The sequence below is a fragment of the Plasmodium gonderi genome (assembly GCF_002157705.1).
Source record: "Plasmodium gonderi DNA, contig: Chr08, whole genome shotgun sequence".
Classification (NCBI taxonomy): domain Eukaryota; phylum Apicomplexa; class Aconoidasida; order Haemosporida; family Plasmodiidae; genus Plasmodium; species Plasmodium gonderi.
In genome coordinates, this window is record NW_021628933.1 from 524553 (window position 1) to 547162 (window position 22610).

The 22610-nt window shown below is 26.6% G+C and overlaps 4 protein-coding genes across 4 annotated transcripts; 2 read left to right on the top strand and 2 right to left on the bottom strand.

The window, feature by feature from the left end:
- Positions 1–6035: 6035 nt before the first annotated feature.
- On the top strand, positions 6036–9119 carry PGO_081070 (PRE-binding protein; the record flags this gene model as incomplete). Its single annotated transcript, XM_028687329.1, has 1 exon — positions 6036–9119. One exon carries the CDS (start codon positions 6036–6038, stop codon positions 9117–9119), a length of 3084 nt encoding a protein of 1027 aa, XP_028543130.1.
- Positions 9120–11128: 2009 nt separating this feature from the next.
- PGO_081080 (heme oxygenase) lies at positions 11129–13538 on the bottom strand (the record flags this gene model as incomplete). The annotated part of the gene is made up of 6 exons (XM_028687330.1): positions 11129–11254; positions 11740–11879; positions 12205–12286; positions 12561–12722; positions 12918–13044; positions 13252–13538. 6 exons carry the CDS (start codon positions 13536–13538, stop codon positions 11129–11131), a joined length of 924 nt encoding a protein of 307 aa, XP_028543131.1.
- A 1955-nt stretch (positions 13539–15493) lies between these two features.
- On the top strand, positions 15494–19529 carry PGO_081090 (hypothetical protein, conserved; the record flags this gene model as incomplete). Its single annotated transcript, XM_028687331.1, has 9 exons — positions 15494–16804; positions 17101–17212; positions 17380–17440; positions 17617–17727; positions 17863–17924; positions 18067–18104; positions 18269–18352; positions 18534–18634; positions 19022–19529. The coding sequence occupies 9 exons, from the start codon at positions 15494–15496 to the stop codon at positions 19527–19529; spliced, it is 2388 nt and encodes a 795-aa protein (XP_028543132.1).
- Positions 19530–21046: 1517 nt separating this feature from the next.
- Positions 21047–22264, bottom strand: PGO_081100 (hypothetical protein, conserved; the record flags this gene model as incomplete). Its single annotated transcript, XM_028687332.1, has 1 exon — positions 21047–22264. The coding sequence occupies one exon, from the start codon at positions 22262–22264 to the stop codon at positions 21047–21049; it is 1218 nt and encodes a 405-aa protein (XP_028543133.1).
- Between the last annotated feature and the right edge of the window lie 346 nt (positions 22265–22610).

Below are 22610 nucleotides of genomic sequence, written 5' to 3' on the forward strand. Positions count from 1 at the left end.
TATATATTTATTATTTTTTTTTTTTTTTTTTTTTATTAAATATTGTCTTTTCACAACTTTTTGTATGTGAAACACAAATGTTATGTTTGCTGAACAATAATTTTTAATTGCTACAGTGTACTTTTCGTTAATAATTCTCATAGATTAAAAGAAACAAAAAAAAAAAAAAAAAAAAAAAGTCAATTTTTTTCGAAGAAATGTCATTTCTTTTTTTATAAGCAATTAACCCCAGCTTTTCAAAAATGTCGAACCTTTTTTAATTTTCAGAAATGACCATTATTCATTTAATAAAGTGTGAATAAATAAATATATGCATGCAGATATATGTATAAATATGCATATATATATATATATCTTGTGCATCATTTCGGATAATTCAACTGTTTACACAAAATTTCACATAGCTATTGTAAACTCACTACGACAGGGGTAAATTGTGGAACACGCTTTTTAAATGATTCACCTTGCTCGATAAGATTAAAAAGTTTCTTTCAAATTTAACGGGGATATATGAAAATTAACCCTTTTTCAAAACAATTCAAAAGAACGAATAAATATTAAACGGGTTTTGCCGCATGCATATAACATATGTTATGCATGTAAACACATATATCACAATTTCTGGTATATTTAAGATTGTTCTCCTGTCAATATCCTTACTGTGCAAACTTTAGACCTTTTGTGTAAAAGTCTGCATTGCCATATGTGAGTAAAGCAGACCTTAAAATGAAAATTTTCATTTAGAACTTAAAACATTTTCAACTACCATGTTATGACGAGTAACGTGATAATTTTATATTTTTTGTGTAAAGCGTTGATTATGAAAACGTGCATAAAATAGCAAAAATGGTAAGTTCAAGTTCAATACATTTAAAAAGGTTGAGAGAAAAAAATGAATTTTTTTTTTTAATTTATACAAGCATAGTGGTTAACTTGCAAAAAACCTTCTAGCATTATTTTTAATTATGCTGGAGGCCTTATTTATTTTAACATTCTCCAAATGTTTTTTTTTTTTGGAAATACATATGGATACGATAGCATAAGCAGCCGCATGTTCCGTGTGTATATAAAATGAAAAAATTGTTTGCAGTGTTCATGAGTGAAGGAAGTGTATATCTATCTACTTGAATGATTATGCATTTTGCACTACAACATAAAAAAGTACATATATGTATGTATATATATATATATATATATATATATATATATATATATATATATATATATACACGTGTTGATGTCCCAAAAGACAAGGTTTGTAAAATTGTAATTCTAAAATAATTCAGTTGTGTCTCCACTCAACGCGGTTCTTACCTTTTGACATTGTTAAAATTTGAAGAAATAAATGAAAAGGAGGAAAATATATTTATTTAGCACCTTGTGTGTGTGTAGTTCGCTTGTGCCAAAAGTGTTGACATATTTCTCACTAGTTCTCTTTTTTTTTTTTTTTTTTTTTTCCATTTTGTTAACTCCATTAACACCACTTTTATTCTCTACTGAATTACACGATCATTAAGGCTGTCCAACAATATTATCGTAAATTGTAACGAACACACAGCGTTATTTTGTTCTATTTTATTTTTATTAATTTTCATATTTTGAAGTAAAATGTAGAAATAACCAATAACAATGTGTATGTGACACGGGGGAGAAAGATAAATATTTATTTTTCTTACTATAATTTCTTTTATCCTTTTTTTTCCTTTAATCCGCAAAGGTAAAAAAAAAAAAAAAAAAAAAAAAAAAGAATAAAATAAAATAAATGTAACATCATTATATATAAAACATGGTTGTTCTTCTCCCAACATCTGTTACAAATTTTCATAATAAAAATGTACGACATTTTTTTTTTTTTTTTCATATTTTACAATACAGTTTGGAGAGTGTTGTGTAAATAAATATGCAACAACCGGCGCACGTAAATCTTTTAGTAACAAGGGATGAGAAAAAAAAAAAAAAAAAAAAGAAGAAAAAAAAATTAAAAATTAAGTTTATGTGAAGAAAGGAATAAAATTAAATAGGAAGACAGAACAATCGATACTTTTTTAATTATACGATATAAGCCACTAAACCTCAATTGATAATTTTGTGCTGGTTGCATAATCGAATTAGAGAATAATGAATCCATGTGGTAAAAGTGCTCATTATTCAATTGTTTCATATATTTAGTACATGTGTTGTGTATGAATATATAAACATTTATACATAATACATGTATGCAATATTACATTTGCGTGCGAACGATGCGAATTGGCAATGGGTGCATACAATAAATCCGAATATGTAATAACGACACATAATTATATATATATATATTTATTTCCACAAGAACCACTTAAGGAAAAACATGTATGCAAAAATATTATCCATATATTTTAATCTCATGAGGAGACTTTTTTTTCTTCCTTTGTTTTTTCAACTTTTGCATTATTACAATAGCAGAAGGGAGGCATATTCAGCTATATATATAAACACATAATAAATACATATATATGCATAATAAATACATTTATATGCATAATAAATACATAAATATGCATAATAAATACATATATATGCATAATGTAAAAAATCATGGAACCTCTTACAATAAAAGCTTGAAAAAACAAAGTGCTCATGCAAATTTGCAAACATGTAATTGTGTACACATAAAAGGACTACCCAAGTATGTGAATTTATAAACACACATAATAAAGCTTACATACTTGTATGGTATATAAACAAATCTGGATTTATTTAAAACGCATATTGTGCAAATACGTCCCCATATAATCATATGTGTGCATTATATTAGATATGATACACAACAACAGATATAAAAAAAAAAAGGTGAGTTGTAATTATTTTGTATACTTATATTATGAAGAAAATGAGTTCAAAAAAGTGAAACCATGAGTACATATATATATATATATATATATATATATATGTATGAGTACATATATGAATGGTCATATGCATATATCATATGTATTTATCGTATGTATGTGCCGGCAGTAAGTACCATATGTACTTGCATTATTATATGCAAAGATTGAACTAGGAAAAAAGAATAAAAAGTGCTTCAAGATATATACAAAAAACATATAAATAAAACAAAACACATATTTTACCATCCATACATATTATATTTTATTGGGCAACATAAAGATGAATCTCAGAATGCTTACACCCTTCTTGTTTTTAAATTTTTTTATATTCACGTGTCCCCCACTCGAAATATATGCATACGAATACGACGCATTTATTTTATTTTATTTAACACTATCGTATAGCATGTAAATGTAATAAAGATATTGTTACCTTTTATATTTTTTACATTTATACATATGATATCAATTCATACACAAAATTTAATAATTAAATAATTTTATTATTACATTGTTTATTATTACATTATTTATTATTACATTGTGTTTATTATTACATTATTTATTATTACATCATTTATTATTACATTATTTATTATTACATTGTTTATTATTACATCATTTATTATTACATTATTTTATTTTTTTTCAGTTATACTTCTAAAAAAAATACGTATGTACAAAGAGATAAGTACATAATCATATCATTTGTTCACAAGCTTTCTTTCACCAAATATGCTACATACATATATATATATAAAAATATATATATGTAAAATTGTATACATATTGTTATTTATGAAAAAGGAAAAAAAAAGAAAAAAAAATATGAAAAAACAATTTGATACAATGCTTAAGGATATACATACATATATAGTTTTTGCTATTTACTTGTTTTTAAATGAACAAAGATTTTTTTAAAAGAAAATATTTTAATTAAGAAAATTTTTTATTTTTATTGTCACTTTTGTGAAACTTTTGTTGCGTGTATCAATCATACAATAAATATATATACATACTTAGGTTAATGCATATGTAACATATTATAAATACATATATATAGAGGCGATGTCAAAAAGTTATCCCAAGGGCGTAGTATATAAATGAAAATATAACAGTATGCATTATACGCCACGTAATGCAATGTTTGCATAAATTGGAGTAGAACATGAAATGAATGTAAAACAAATCATCCAACTGGAAACAGAGCGCATGCACTTTGTGTACTTACATATGCATTATGTATATATAAATATGTATATATAAATATGAATATATAACTATGAATATGTAAATATGAATATGTAAATATATTTATACACTTCAACTACTTATGCACATATATGACACGTATGGAAATACATGTACTTAATTTATGTGCGTATATATATTTGCATACATATATATAAATGTAAAAAGAACAAATGAGAAAAACCATAAAAGTGGGGAAGAAAGCGTTGGAAATATAAAATAAATGGGGAGTAGTAGCAAAAAGAAAATTACTCTATTTGTTAAATACAATATTGCCAATTATTAACTGTTTTTGCTCGTTTCTTTTTGTTATTTTTATTTACGTAATTTTTTTTTCTTAAATTTATTTTATTTATTTATTTTTTTTAATAAATATATATATATATTTGTAAACATTATAAACATTTGAACATATGCAATATATATATATATATATATATATAAATATATATGTATATATAATATATGAACGCATTTTCACAGTATTCATCTTTGTATCAAAAATGTTAAACCATTAAACGAATAGTTATATGTTAGATAATCACGTTGTATGTATATATATTTTCATAATATACATTTTATTATTATGGAAAAATTTGTATATAGAAAAGGAGCAACAAAAATGAATATGTAAATTGAGAAAACCACTCTACTCCACCCCACATCTTCATTAGCTGTTATAGCTAATTCATGTTCATTGCTGTTTTTCATTTTCTTTTGAAAAGAGTTATTTTCTCTATGTGTTGTGTGTATGTTTATTATTATACCAATCCTTTGTGAAATATAAAGCGAATAAAAAAAAAAAAAATCAAAAATAAGGAAAGAAAAATAAGAAAAGAAAAAAAAAAAAAAAAAAAAAAAAAAAAAAAAAAAAAAAAAAAAAGGAAAAAAAAAAAAAAAAAAAAAAAAAAAAAAAAAAAGCAAAAATAAAAAAAGAGAAAATAGAAAAGAGAAAAAATAAAATTTGAAAAGAGTTATTTTCTCTATGTGTTGTGTGTATGTTTATTATTATACCAATCCTTTGTGAAATATAAAGCGAAAAAAAAAAAAAAAAATCAAAAATAAGGAAAGAAAAATAAGAAAAGAAAAAAAAAAAAAAAAAAGCAAAAATAAAAAAAGAGAAAATAGAAAAGAGAAAAAAGAAAAGCCCAAAATATATCACACAATATTCGCCACATCGCTTTTGAAAAATTCGAAATTTAAATTAATTTTTTGAAAGAACCGTTAAGCGTCAGCTCAACTATTTAAAAGAGTACATGTGCATGTATGTATATATACCTATATATATATATATATATACACGTTGAGCATACGTGTAACACCTAACGACTTCAGAAAAGGTCTAGCAAGCAAACAAAAAGATATATTTATAAAAATTCAAAGAAAAGGTGTGTATTACATTAGAATATTTGTTCATTTATATACGTAGAGGCAATTTGACAGAAATATTAAAGGAAAAAAGCCCAAACTGTATTTTTCTCTTATTGCAACATTGAAAAATACTCAAGTAGGAAGGAGCTAAAGTATCCAAATCCTCATTAACACAAATAAAGGGAGAGAAAATTTGTCAAGTAATTTTGAAAAACGAAAAAAAAAGAAAAAAAAGAAAAAGAAATAAAATAATAAAGCGGCGAGTAAAATAAATAAAATAATAAAAAGGCGAGTAAAATAAATGAAATAACAAAAGGGCGAGTAAAATAAATGAAATAAATAATATATGTACACGTATATGTATGTGTTTATCTGAGTTTTTCCCGCGTCTTAACAAAGTGAGCCCATTGTACTAGCCAAAACGCTTGTAGGAAGCTGGGACTACGTTCGTTAAGTGCCCTCTTTTTATGTGTCCAGATGTATAGATGTCCATCTTTTATTTTTGTATATATTTTTCCCTATTTTTAAACCCAAATATATAGGATGAATTTCATCACGAGAATGGGTAAGAAGGCCAAAGCTGCCGCTGCAGCAGTTATGGAAGAAAAGCGAACGAATGAAAATAATGTAAAAGAAAATTCTCCCACGGATAAAAAATCAACAGCGTCGAAACAAGTTGAAAAGGGTACCAAGAACAAGAAGAACGAAAAGACTGAAAAGAACGAAAAGATTGAAAAGATTGAGAAGAATGACAAGAGTGAGAAGAGTGAGAAGAGTGAGAAGAACAATAAGAAAGCTGGAGCGAAAAAAGGTAATGAAGAAACGACAAATGTACAACTTAATGGAAATGTAAACAAAAAGAAAGAAAATAATGTAGAGAATAATAAAAGCATTAATTTAAAGGAAAGCAATGTCACTGATGTTAACAATAAAAATCTTGAACAAAACAATGCTGCGCAGAAGAAAAAGAAAGCTAATAAAAATGGCAAAAAAATGAATTCATCAGCTGTTAAGACAAATGAAGATTCGGAAGAGGAGGAGGAGAAAGTGATTGAAAGTCCAACACAACAAGGAAAGGAAAAAAATTCTAAGAAGAAAGATGAGCCAAAGAATAAGGAAGAGACGAAAAAAAAAGGTGAACAAAAAAGGAAAGATGAACCAAAGAAGAAAGATGAACCAAAGAAGAAAGATGAACCAAAGAAGAAAGATGAACCAAAGAAGAAAGATGAACTAAAAAAGAAAGAAGAACCAAAGAAGAAAGATGAACCAAAGAAGAAGGAAGAGAGTCAAAAGGAGGAAGAAAAGGAAGAACCCAAAAAAGATATGAAAAAGGAACTAAAATTAAAAGATGATGAAAGGAAAAAAATAGAAAATGATTTAAACAAGAAGTTTCAAAAATTAAACAAACAAGATAATAGCAAAAATTTTAATGATAAAATGGAAGCAGAAGTTAAAAGAAAAAATGAATTTGAAAATTTAATTAGTGCAATAAATACGTCAATTTCGAAGGTTAATGCACAAACACCAAGGCCAACGAATTTGAAATTGTCATCAGCTGATGTAGAAAATAAGTGTAAAGAAGCTAAATTAAAAAAAAAAAAAATAAATCCTAAAAATTTAGAAGAAATGGAAGAAGTAAACACGTATATAAATTATTTAGAGGAACAATTAACTATAACTAAAAATTATGAAAACTTTAAAAATTTCCAGAACAGATTAATAACATTAAAAAAAGCATGTGAAGAAAAAGTGAAGGAAAATTTAAAAAGCTTAACTCAAATTAAAGTACAAGAAAAAAAATTAAGATTTGTGGATAAAATTATAAAGTATAAAAAGGAAAAACATAATGTTACTGTCACGGAAGCAGATATTATTAGCAAAGAATTTGTAATGCCAAATGATAAGTATACCCAATTAATTAAACCTTTCAATTTTATCAGTAAAATACAAGGCAAATATGTAGTATATGTAGACAAAGTAAATAACAATAACAACTTTGAAAATAAAGTTTCTTTACTCATATCCGGTTGTAAAGAGGATATAGAAAATTTTATAACTCATTTAAAAAATATTGATTTAACAGAAAAAAATTCCTTACATTTGACCAACAGAACTTTTAAAACTATGCTAAATATGTATGATGGTAGTTTTAAAAAAATGGAAACAGAGACAAATGTATTGCTTCACATAGATAATGACACACTTTACTATTGTGGTATGAAAAAAGATATAGAAAATTTGAAAGAACTGATTGAAAAAGCAAATAATGAACAAAATGCAAATACAAAAAATATTTCCAAAGAGATTAAATTAGATTCTGTTTTAGGAAGAGGATTTAACAAGGGGTTATTAAAAGCCATAGAAGTAAAAACAAATACATTTATAAGAATGAATTATGATTCTAAAACATTTGAAGCATCTGCTACTATTAAAGGAAGCAAAACAAGTGATATAGAAGAAGCTGAAGAACAATTAAATGAAATTATTAAAAATTTAGAATCGAAATTTGTAGAATTTGAGGAAAGGGAAATATTTTCCTTGTATAAAAAATGTGCATACGAATTAAATGATATTAAAATGAACTTAAACTTATTTGTCATACGTCATGATAATGGTATTAGTCTAGTTGGAAAAGGAGAAAACATTAAAAAAGGATTAGAAATATTAGATTATGCGAAAAATGTTATATCAAACAAATCAGTAAAAAAAAAAGTAAGCGAAGAAGAAGCATACCTATTCAATGCAAATTATAGAAATTATATTAAGGAACAAACTGGTGCTGAAGTAAAAATATTTAATAAACCAAATTATAAAGAATTAAATATTAGTGGTAATAAGAATGATATAGATAATGCCATAAAATTAATTGATGAATTATTAGAAAAAAGAAAATGTGTAGAAGTAGAAATTAACGAAAAAGTAATTGCACTTCTCCTCTCAGCAAAAGCACAGAAGATTAAAGAAATTGAAAAAGATACTTCCACAAGTATTCAGATAAATAAAAATAGTCATATAGCTCAGATATATGGACATGAAGAAAATATATACTTAGCAAAAGAAGTATTAGAAAATCTACTACAATCAAATGATAATGAAGAAAAATACACTCCGAATAATTCATACATCACTGTAGAAATGGTTGTTGATACTGAACATATAGGAAGTATTATAGGAAAAAAAGGTAGAACAATTAATAAAATTCAAGAAGAAACATTTGCCAAAAAAATACATATTGACAAAGATAGCAAAAAGGTTTTCATTCAGGGTACTCAGAAAACTGTCGATGCAGCGAAGAAAGAAATTCTAAAAATTTTAAATAGAAGTAAGGAAGAAAATAGTCATCATAATTCTTATCAAAATGACCGCTACAAAAATTCAAGTCATTCTGTTTCAGGAAATAGAAGATCACCATACAAAAGCACTAGATCATCAGGCAAGCCCAGCTATCGATCAGGTTCACCCAGGAATGGAGTATACATCAACACAAATGATGAAAAGGCATTTCCAAGTCTTCACGACGTGACAAATATTCAATCAAAGAAAACCAAAAAAGCCATAAATCAAGCGAATACCAAGAGGCAAGACGAGAATCAAGCAGCTGAAATTACATCAGCAGAAAAGCAATAGATTAATAGGTTCATGAAGGTTATATCCTCAGAGGAGTGCGGGGAAAGGTGATTGGTAAAAAAAAAAAAAAAAAAAAAAAAAAAAAAAAAAAAAAGAGTTTTCCAACGTTCGTTTATCTCCCCTTACCTCAGCCTTCCTTTTTTTTTTTTTTTTTTTTTTTTTTTTTCAACATGTCTTTGTATTTATATGTGCAAAAATATATGCGCAAATAGGCATCATATGTATGTTATCACAAATGTATTGATATATGCTAGCATGTACCTATTTTCTCCCCCTTTGCATGAGTGTATGCTTTTAAAAGTTTAAAACGTGTATGTGCACTCATTTAAAGTAATACCATGTATATTGTATTAATGCATGTTAGACAATTTTGCAATAAAGGAAAGTGCAAAAATGAGTTAAAGTAAAATTAATTAAAAAATAAAAAAATAAAAAAATAAAAAAATAAAAAAATTAAAAAATAAAAAAATGAAAAAAATTAGAAAATTAAAAAATGAAAAAATGAAAAAATAAAAAAAATGAAAAAAATTAGAAAATTAAAAAATGAAAAAATTAAAAAATAAAAAAAATGAAAAAAAAAAAAAAAACACAGAAAGTCAATAGACGCACTTTTCTGAATATGTAAAGTTATATGTATGGAATCCTTCATACAATTGCATATAAATATAAATTTTGTATACTCCAGTTTTTGCAAATTCATTTATTGTATTGTTTTAATTTTTAACATTTAAATTAAAGATGCACATAATTTATAAATATAATTTCATGTATTAAAACAAATTTTAAACTCGAACATATTTTTAAAAAGATGACTATTTTGATATTGAACATTTTATAACGGGTGCACCCAGAGCATCCTAGATCCCCTAAACTCTTTAAATTATTAATTTAATATATACCATCCAGCTAGGAAAGTGTTTCAGTGAGAAATATATGCCCATCCCCTAGGGTGCTGTCTAACTGCTTTTTAAATAATCAAATTCATATAATATTAGCCGTGTCAAAAGTGTGTACACCGCAAGGGGTTTAATAAACATGTCAGATATCTTACAGTGATGTATACATATTATATATATATATATATATATATATATATATATATATATATATATATATATGTATCATATGTTGAGCTCATTTGCACATGTCATCTTATATTGAGCGCCTTCTTCTAAAAGTACGCTTTACAAATTTTACACTTTTTCAACTAGATCGAATGTTGTACTTGTAGGTATGTCGCGTTTGTAAACATGCATACGCCAATTGCACATTTCGAACATTACAAAATGAAAAGACACAGTTTAGACTATTTTTTTTTAAAAAAAAAACCAAAGACCACCCTTTGGTAAGACTGACTGTGCAAGGAATGATAAATATGAAATTATTAAACATTGTCATGTTTTTCTTTTTTATTTCTTTCCTCCTTTTGTTTTTTTTTTTTTTTTTTTTTTTTTTTTGCTATCCTTTTTAACCCCTTTTGAATTCAATTCCTTAAACGTAGAACTTATTTAATTATTTTGCTTACCATGTGTAAAAATCTTATAGCAAAAACAAAAAAAAATAGACGATTAGAAAGAATGCGTTAATAAAAAGTAGGCCTTTTTTTTCTGTATATCATAAATTTTTTTTTGGATGAACGATAAGGAAATGAAAACTATATCATTTCTTTTGTTTTAATTTGAAAGTTAATGGGAATTTGTGCGTAGTTTTTCACTAAAATGCATGCGTGTGTATAAGACAAACTAAAAATGGAAAAAAAATAATAATAATAAAAATGTAAAAAAAAAAATAATAATAATAATGAAAAAAAAAAATAATAATAAAAATGAAAAAAAAAAAAATAATAATAATAATGAAAAAAAAAATAATAATAAAAATGAAAAAAAAATTTACTAAAAAGTTGTGAACAGGTAAATACTTCAAAAAAGGGAGTAATAAATAAAATAATAACAAAGTGGAACGATAAAATGAGAAGCAAAGCAGAGTAAACTACAAAATGAATTCAATCGTTACTCTTTTATTTGTTGAAAATGTTTTGTCAATATCATCATTTTATCAGTTGCGTCATGTAAACTGGCCAAAAAATTATCCTTATCCCATCTGTTCCACTTCCTGCTCATCTTATTTAGGCAAAACTGAAAAGACAAAAAAAAAAAAAAAAAAAAAAAAAAAAGGGGGAAAGAACGAAACGCGTTCGTTTATGTTAGAAAACCCGAGTTTACAAACGTAAATGAACTATTGTGTAAGTTAATTATAGCCCTCTTGTAATTAAAATAGTGGACTCATTAAAATAAAACGGCAGCACAAAAATGTTGTATATATACATGCATATATGTACATATACAACATTTTTTGTACGCTAATGTATGCTGAAATTCCCTGCTTTCTTTAGAAAGCATTCTACATTTTTCTCTCGCCTATCTTCGTTACAAGTATTTATATAATAGCAAACTCATATCATGCATACTCAAAAATGTACTAACATATTTTCATACGCTGAAGATTTATATCAACATATATATTTCCTAAGCGTATTATGTATACAAAATGCTGTATTTTCCCATGCTAAACATTTTAACGAACACTTTGGGGAGTCGTGCATTCGTATTTTCTTTTATACCTCGAAATTCGAAACGTCTGGGACGTACTTGGACGATTTTAACTTTTTAATAATATTTAAATATTTACATATACTATTTAGTAAATGCTCCTTGTTCAGGTGAAAACTCTTGTAAAAAATGTAGGCATGCGCTAAAAACTCTGTTAAAGAATAATTTATAATTACATAAAAAAATGGGTCAGAAACTTTTTCAGAATGAGTTTGTGTACACACGTTGTAGCTTAGAAAGTATTTTCTCTATTAACATGTGTATTTATTATTTTTTTTTTTTTTTTTTTTTTTTTTTTTTTGTATACATTTGCCCTCATATTCTGGCATATACAAAAATTATTCGAGGAAAAAAAAAAAAAAAAAAAACGAAGGAATTACGCTTAAATATCATCCCATTCGTGGTTATTTAAGCGTACTTTTTTATGTTCACATTTTGCCTAATTTTTGCTTATTTTTTTTTCATTTTGTTGTTACTTAATTTATTCTTTTGAGATAATTCTTCCAGGTGTGAAATGTATTCTCTCCCATATTGACTAACTGTTATATCTTCACAGTTCTGCATGCAGGTAAAAAGACATGTAAAAGTGTAATCGTGTAAAAGTGTATGTTCACATGTGTAAATGTATTGAGAAGGGCAGTGTAAAGAGACAGAACAGTTCGTTAGACATTTCACACAAGAGATCTGGAACACTCATCCGCGTGCCAAAATTTATACAAAGGCTTATGCTAAATTGTTTGTATGCAAATATGTGTGCAACGATTATATATAATTTTTTCTGAACGGAACGTACAAGTTTAAGAAAAAAAAAAAAAAAAATGAAAAGTAATACCTGAACGACGGATGTTAGATAAATAAGGTCATCATAAAGATGGTTCGTTAGTAACATAGGCCCAGCATATGTAAGGAGAGAAAAATCCTCCTTGTATATTAAAAATATTTCATCTATTTTTAAAAAGATGTTATATATGTCTATGAGGAATTGCATAAAACTCTGAAAGAAAAGGGAAAAATTAAATTAATGGATATATTTAATCACAGTTTGAAAGAAATGAGCAAAATAATAAGAGATAAGAGTGCAATAACTATGATATGCATATACAAAATTAGTGACTTGTGTGGGCCCCCGCGTGTTGTCTCCCATGTTTTGTACAAATACAGAGGTGATATTTTTTTTCACTAAACCTACCTGCCTGCTAAAATTCGTGTTGTAATCGTTGATGTTTCTAAATAGTTCTCGATATTTTTCCCTCTTTTTTAATTTCTCATTTTCTATTTTAGCTAAAGTTGGGAAGACTTCGTTCCTAACAAATAGTCTTTTAAAAGAGAAAGATAAAAATATGCACACGTGGGGCCTCATATTCATACACAAGTATACGTCACACTTATGTCCACATACACACATGTAGGTTGTATGTAATATATGCCACGAGATGAACATTTAAATTTTTTTATTCTCCTCCCCTTTTACATGACAAAAAAAAAAAAAGGGGTGAGAAAATAAAAAAAGAAAAAAAACTTACAAATCTTCATGATAATTATATGCATCCTTTATATTATAGTTTATATTATTTTTGTCTGGTCCACTACGTTCTCTATACTCTTTTATTCGCTGTAACTGAATTTCCTTGAAATTTATAAATTTCTTTGCATTTAAATGATACTTTTGCTTGTGTTTAAAATTTTTTTTAATAAAAAGTACATACCTTTTGGTATTCCTACGAGGTGAATTGTCATATATCTTTGCATCATGCACATAACAAATGAGAGTGATAATAACTGCCAAGTAGGATAGTATAATCTTAATCATGTTTTGGGACTTCGTATCAGTTGAAAATGTCACATTGTGCCATTTTGAAGAAATAGCAGCATTTTATTTTTTTACTTTTTTTTTTTTTCACATCATGTGAGGAAAAAAAGGGGAAAAGAAAACAAAAACAAAAAAAAAAAAAAAAAAAAAAAAAAAAAAAACACGCATTTAAGCCTTAATTATTTGTTCAATGTACTGAAAAATACAAGGGATAAATACTCATTTGGTGGATTTCACATTTAGAAAACATTATCCCAACTTCAATTTTTAATTTTAATGAACTATACACATACCTCATATGTGATGAAAATATTCCCAAAGCATTCATACTTTGTCGTACTTTCTTTTTGTTTTTTTTTTTTTACTTTTCTCTGTTATTTTTTTTTTTTTTTTACTCTCTGGACTTTTTTATTCACCAGAAGGCTCTCCTCAATAATATTTCTCCTACTGCACAACTGTGGGGGATTTGGGAAAAAATCCTTCATCCCTTTTTTTCTTCAAAAGCCCAAAATCCCGTTCGAAAAAAAAGCGAAAAAGTTTCTCATATGTTGATATGCTGAGAAAATTTTTTAAAAAATAAATACAAATGCGTGCATACAAACACATATACAAACACGTATATATACACACATACATATATATATAAACTATATTCATCATTTCGTCATATTACACATTATCTCAATTTGTCATCTCCCTTTCGATGCATTTTCACCCATTTTTTTTTATTTCCCTTTTTTTTTGTTTTATCCTTTTTGGCCATTTTTATACTACCTTTTTGTCATGCATTCCTACCCTTCCCTGTCATTTTTCATTATAACATATTTTTTCACCCCTATCCCTTGGGTGTTTCTTTTTTATCATACCTTACGCTGGACATGCCACATGAGCAAAATGTTGTAAAAAAAAAAAAAAAAGAAGAAAAGGGAAATTCTAAAAAATATAGCACAAAATGTATCAACTTGTGACAAAGTGATTGAAAAACTGTTTTAACGAAAAGAAAAATATAAAGTAGATAAATATATATATATATATATATATTTTTTTTTTGTCTTCTATTAAGGGCTTATTTAGTGATTTATAACTTGTACATTTTGCTCCATCCTGACCGCTTATTTTTTTTTAACACGAACCATTTTACACATTTTGGAAACAAAATTACAACACTTTTTCATATCCCACAATTTGACAACATTTTTTATGCACCTTTTTTTTTTTTTTTTTTCCAAAACACAGCTTGGCAACAATTACACATATATCTCCATTTGAACAACATGCTTACTTCCTTTCTTTTATGTCAATTTTTATGTCTTTGTTTTAGCTGAAATGGACAAAAAAAAAAGAAAAAAAGAGGGAATAAAATTTATGCAATTTTATTTTATTTTTTTTTTTTTTTTTGTCCATTTCAAAGTAATGAAAACATACATAATTAAATTTGTGTTTGTGGCTCAAGAAAATAAACACCATCCCCTCCCCCCTTCGATGAAACTGATTTGATTGACATTTTTTCAAACTGCATTGAAGAGAAAGGACTAAATATAGAAATGAGAAGGAATCTCAAAGACGTGTTGGATGAAGAACATCAAGACCTAAATTTTTAAGTTATCCCCAACTAAGACACACCAAAGCATATCTATAAAATTCAGAAAACATAAAACAAGCACATGTAAAATAAGAAAGAGTACACACCCTCGATGTTCTAAGACACTTGCAAAAAAAAAAAAAAAAAAAAATCCACGATGAAAGTTGAGACTATAAATTTGAAATTTCGTGTAACAAATTCGTCGCAACAAAATATACTTGCATAGAGTTTATTATTCCAAAACAAGAGCACTAGGATTAATTTTATGAAAAAAAAAAGTCATCAAGTACATCCACCAATTAATTATCAAGGAAAATATTTTATGAACAAAAAAAAAGCAAAGCGGATATGCATTTTTCCATGTTAAAGACTAATGACAAAAAAAAAAAAAAATTCATTTCTTACTAAAGATGATTATAATGGTTTTAGTAGCAGTTGTAGTAGTGATGTAAGTAATAATTTGGAGCCTTATACAAAAGAAATATTCGTCAATTTTGAACAGTTAAGGAATGCTGATAGTAAGAAAAAGGAGATTATAACAACTTTCCAACGTATGAACCAAGAGGGTGGAAAAGAATGTGTTGAGAAATGTGGAGATCAAAATGAAAGTCTCCAAGATGGTAAACCCCAAAATTGTGATACCCTGAACTGTGTCCAATCCAATTGTAAGGAATCTTATCATTACACAGAAATTTCGAATGTGGAAAAACAACTGTCTAACGATAGGGGAAAAAGAAATAAAAAAGTAACCAACTTAAATTATATAGTGCACTATAACCGATATAAACCGACAAGGACAGTTCCTGTATTTAACAAAAATAAAAGCAGCGTTCCATTTGTGAAAAGAAATAAAAATCAATATGTAAATTGTAATTTTAGGTATTATGTAAAAGATAAAAATTATTTAACCCAAAACATAGATGATAATATAAAATGGGAACAAATAGAAAAAGTAGATTATATAATATTTGACAATACCCCATTGTCTTGTCCAATATGTCTAGAAGATAATATAATATCTCCAAGAATTACAAAGTGTAGACACATATTTTGTTTTTTTTGTATTCTGAAATATTTTATTGATGAAGAAAAAAGAATATGGAAAAAATGTCCCATCTGTTTTGAAATAATAAATGAAAATGATTTAAGATTAGTAAAATTTCATTATGTAAAAAATTATAATATTAATGATAGTATAAATATGTGTCTACTATATACAGAAAATAAAAAAATAAATTTAAAGTCAGATAGATTATATTTCAATAACAGCTTTAAAATAACGAATAAAAATTTTGTCAAAAATAGTAAAATGGTTGATTATAAGTACGTTGTTAATATAGATTACATGAACAAAAATTTAACTACTTTTAGCCAAAATCATTCAAACAAAATTTTAAAATTAAATTTAAATTTAGGTATTCAATTTGCCAAACTTTTCTATATATATAATCCACTCGCAATATGGATAAAAGATTTAACTATTTTTAATTTCATTTTAACCAATAAAAAAATGCATATGCATGCATCAGATCAAAATGTTATTGAAAAAGCCATATCAGATATTAAACTAAAAATCTCTCAATATTTAAACATCCCCATTGAAAAATTTAACCCAGAGCTCAACATTGATGAAAAAACTTTTGATTCTTTTTATATGTATGACAACCTTGCACATGATGTATATGTAAGCACTTACATAAAACGAGATAAAAATACTGTATCTGAATTTACACATTGCAACTATATGTTGAGAAAACGGAAAAAAAAAAAAAAAAAAAAAAAAAAAAAAAAAAAAAGAAAAAAAAAAAAACGTCAACATTCACAACGTTTACAGAGACCACAAAGACAAGACAAAACTGGGATCCTCATTTGGATATATAACCATTGTTGCATTTATCCTCTACGCATTGTCATTATTTCTTATAGGACAGTATTGAGCAAATAAAAAAAGAAATGAGACTCGAGGAGGAATTATCAAAGAGTCAAAAGTACACGACGAAGGAAAATTTCACGGCAGGTGAAAAATTCCCACTTCACTCCCACAAGAGCAATAATGAAGGTTCGACCGATTTTAAGTATTTAGAGATAGTTCGTGAAAAAAAAAAGGGGAAAAATATAAATAAATATAGAAAACTCATAGAAAAAAAAGATATATATATATATATATATACATAAAGAGATAGATACGGGACGTATTACCATCCATTTATATTTAAGTTATGTAAATTTTTTTTTTTTTTTCCCCCCCTCCCTTGACAGAAATATATTTTTATCAATGCATAGATGGACAATGTATATACCTAGACCCATTTATTTTAAAGTAAATTAGATTAACAACGTGAAAATGCATAAATTGTGAATTCGTTCTATAGATATATGTATATTTTGTAGCTGGATAAGTCCTGTATTTTTACATATATTATCACACATAATACCTTTTTTTAAATGCTCGATATTTTTCTGTACTCTTACACCTATATCCCCTTCCCCCTTTAGTTTACTTTTTTTTGAATGCGATAATGACATGAATAGAATGCCAAAATTCCTGTGCAACAAGCAAATTACCTTTATTGAATCCTTCGAATTGGATGAAAAAACCAGAAAAAGGTACTAAAAAAGGAAACAATAAAATGATGAAATAAAAAAAAAAAAAAAAAAATTAACAACATATTTCTTTTTGCTTACTATCCCCTTTTTATTTATTTTTCTTTTTCTTCTTCTTCTTCTTTTTATTCCTATTAGGTATTCTATTTTATTTCATCTACCTCTAGGTGTCAAGGTTTTGTTTGTTTCCTTGGATATAGGTTAGTGAGAAAGGTTCATTTGGTTTATCACACATGTGTTGTAAAAATGTAAATGTATATTTTTTTTTTTTTTTTTTTTTTTTTTTTCCACATATTTTCGTACATATGTACATATACATATTTTTCTTTTCTTTTGGGACAGATGATATTTTATCGGAAAGAACCAAAGCTCATTTTTCAGTAAGTTTAAACAAATAATCAAATGTGAAAATTGTCTACTTTTTTCTGTTTTAACATTTTTTTCAATTTTCCCCTTTTTCCTATTTTCCTATAATATATTTTTCATTTTTTTTTTTTTTTTTTCCTCCCTCAATTTTTATTTCAATCATACGTACACAATTTAGAAGGAAATATCTGATAGAAAGAAAAAGCACCATTCAATTATGAGAAAAAAAATCAAGGAGGAAAAATATTTTAAAATGCTAGCCGTAATAAATTAAAATGAAAAAGAATAAAACGAAATTAAATAAAAGATAGAAAATGTGAATTAACACAAGAGGAGAAAAATAACTCCAACAAAATGAAAAGGGGAAAGAAAAAAAAAAATGTTTATTACATTTTAAAATCTCCCATTTTACTATAACCCATGCCTTTATTTTATCTTTGTAGGATGAAGAAATGGATAGAAAGGAAAAACGTTACTGGAATTTACCCCAAAATACAATAAATATACAAAGTGATACAATCAATATAAGTTCTAACATGTTAAGGTATAGTTGTTTATATAGGAGTGGGAAAATGTGGGAGAATTTTACATTCCTTTTGTTTTCCTGTTTGTATAAATGCATGCACAGTTATGCTTATACTTCCTTTGCTTATATCGCGCGCCCTGTGCTACGATTATATATTTGTATATATTTGTATATATATTTGTATATATATTTTTATATATATTTGTATATATATTTTTATATATATTTGTATATATATTTGTATGTATATATGTATGCATATTTGTATATATGTACACACATTCACACACATGAGCAAATATGAATGAACCGTCGTTATTTTCCGACTTAACGGAGTTTTAAATAACCCATACATTGGATTATTGATTTTTCTTCTTTTTTTTTTTATGACTCAACCATATGAAGATTAGCAAACCCCATGGGTGAAGAAAAATATCTTCATGGAGAATTGCATGATACAATGGTAAAACAAGACTACTCTGCAGCATGCGAAGCTCATGTAGACAATGCAATTACAGACAATGCAATTACAGACAATGCAATTACAAATAAGGCAATTACAAATAAGGCAATTACAAATAAGGCAATTACAAATAAGGCAATTACAAATAAGGCAATTACGGATAATGTAAAGGGGAAACTTGTCATAGGTGAACAAAAGGGTAAGACAGAAAAGGAAGGAAACGTAAAATGGAAAAATGTCGGATTGATGAATGCAACCAATAAAAATAACGAACATACTCCTAAAAGAAGTTTTCTAGAAATAGCAACACAAAAATGTGATGCTGAGAATATTAAATTAGATATGGGGAAAAAGAAGGAGGAAGTTTTATCCATTGGCTCAGGCTCGGTTCATGTTAATTTGATAGATTTAATAAATACGAAAAGGGGTAAAAAAAAAAAAAAAAAATAGAGATATATTTTGTCCAGTATGTGGAAATTTTTATGCAATTTGTTTTACTTCATTTTTTACGATTAACACAGTACGTGCACACATATGTAATAAGCAATATGTGTCCACTTTTTTATTTTATTTTGTTTTATTTTTTCATTTTTTTTGTAAATTTACCCTCCTATGTACGTGGGTATATTTTTACGCAGGTACACATATCTTGCCATCTTTCAAATGTGCTAGCCCACATTTCATCCCCAAGTTTTTTGTGCTTTTCTGCATGTGCCTGAATCGCCCTTTTAACAAGCACATATATATATATATATATCAGTCCCATTTTTTTTTTTTTTTTTTCCTTTTTTAAGCTACTATAGCTAGCATAGGCGTAACGGCACATTTTTATAAATAAAATCATTCTTTATTTTTTAATTGTCATTCTACACTTTTAATTTCTGACAAAGTCGTAATTCATGATAGTTTGTTATTTTCATTTTATTTTTATCGTTATTATGCTTTTTTTTTTTTTTTTGCTTCTTATAAAAATTGGTTTCATGAGTTTTTATATATCTAACAGCATATTTAAGTGTTATAAATTACGCTTTTTTTCCTTATTTATTTTCTTGCTTTTTTTTTTTTTTTTTTTTTTTTTTTTTGTGGTTGTGTGAATATATGTGCAAAAAAAAAAAAAAAAAAAAAATGGACCACACTTATATGCATGTATTTATGGTTCACAAATTTTGCATTTATATCAGTTTTTAAATTAAGCGGGAAGATTTTAAAGAATTTTTTTTATTCCTTTTTTTTATGTAAAATGGGCATAATAAAAATAACCCTTCTTTTTTTAATTATTGGAAAAGCGTGTGCATTTCGAATTTTTCCAAACCCTTTCCGATAAGACCAGACCAGATCAGATTTGGTATAAACTCCCTACAATTTTAAATTTTTAATATGAGATGTGGTACACCCAATAATATATACAATATTGCTTGCATTCAATCGGGCAACTAAATCTGATAACCTAAGGAAGACAATTTAGATGATAATACACTCCTCACTTGAAATAGGTAGAGTAAATTTTAAACAAAATTTTCTACAAACCAAAGAATAATTTTTCTTAAATTCAGATAAAAAAAGGCTAGAAATATGTTTCCCTCCCTCACCCCCCCAAAAAAAAGGAGATGTATATACATATTTTTACTTAAAAAAAAAAAAAAAAAAAAAAAATAGGAAAATAAAATAAACGTTATAGCTTCGTATAAAAATAGCGGTGTGAAATATATATGAAACACACAAAAGGAGTATAAATTTGGGGGGAAATTTAAACCTTAATCCGAAAACATGGGATAGGTGGTAAAGTAATAAGCAGGTTGAGCTGAGATGTGCCCATTTTAATAGGTATCCCCATATCTGTTATATATTGGAAGGTTCAGCTGTTTCAGGGTGAGAAAATGGATAAATCAGATATCTAAGAAGAAGCAATTGGTGAAGAGCATGTATAGTGTTACAAGTGGAACAGGGAGATAAGGGTCTCTCGCTAGTTAATCGGATTTTTTCACTTTTTTCAAGTAGGTCGTTTCTAAGAAGGCCTGTTTTGATGCCTCTAACTTATCTTTGAGCTGAATGTAAAACATTATGTTATTATTTTCTAAACCTTTAGCAAATGATTTTTCTTCAATTTTTTTTGTAAGAATTTCTATTTTATCATCAAGTAGTTTAAGTTTTTCATCATCAGTAAAAGAGGAATAAAAAATATGAGCTCTATCCTTATGACTGATATTTTCTTCATTTTCCTGTATGTCTGTTTGCTCATATTGGTCTGCATCTTCTTCTAAGAATTCAAATGATTCTTCTAATAACTTTCTATAAACCTTATCAACCATAAAAATTTTACTACTATCGCTTTTTTCATCTCGTACTTCATACCCTAAATCTTTATGTAATGCACTAGTGGAAATATTACGATTGAATAAGCGATCTTCATCTATGTTATGACAATGAATGTTATTTTCTGCTTGAACATTATTTCCATCAGTTCCAATGTTTTGGTCCATTTTTTTTTTAAAATCATCTGCATCTATGTATTCACTTTTCCTTTGTAATTTGGCTAGCCAATAGATATTACTTTTTTTTCTATTGGATTGTCTTTTAAATAAAATAGATTGGGTAACTTTTTTTTCCAAAGATAAACGATCTTTTAATATGGCTTTTCTTTTTTTATCTTCTAATATTCTATTTCTAATAATTTCTCGTCGTTTTCTTTTATCTTCCCTTGTTTGTATCATCAATTTAATTTGTTTTTCTCGTTCTTCTTTAGTAACTTCACTTAACTTATGCAAATATTGTGCTCTGTAAATTTTTCGTAGATCTCTCATTTGTCTTTCCCACATGTACAATTCACATTGGTATGGAGTAATACCATTATACATTTTGTTATATAACTGCTGATATACACTTTCATTTGACAATAAAAATTCTAATCTTCTATCTAAAACTTCTTTGCTTACTTTTGGTGCTTTTATTGCTTCTAATATCTTCTCTTTTACATCTACTTTTGCTCTTGGAATTACTCGAGGCATTCCCAATTCGCAAAATAATTTCTCTTTCTCTTTTAATCTCACTAGTCTTTTTACAGGATTACTGAACGGACCTATTTTTCTTTGTGGTTTTTCTCTTAATTGTGCTCGTTTGAATTTTCCAAATACACGCATAAATCGAGATGCGTACAGAACTCTCTGAAAGTTATTCATGTAACTCATCTTGCTCAAAATATGCACACCGAGTTTTCATATATGCAAACCATTTGCGTGTCTCCCAATGTATGTATATGTGTACAGGAATTTACTCATAGGATTTACACCTCATTTCTTCCTCTCTACACATACACACACAGACCTGGTTATGGCTTTTTTTTTTTTTTTTTACCCCCTCCTTTTTTTTTAGTTTTAACAAAATTGCACTTTTAGATTTGGCTTATGCGCTTTATGTCGCTTATGCTACTTGCACACACTCAAATCAGTGTGAAAAATATGTGTACCTTAAGCTTACAACATCGAGGGGTATTTATGCCTAATTTAACTTATCTACATTAGGGGATGTACTTTG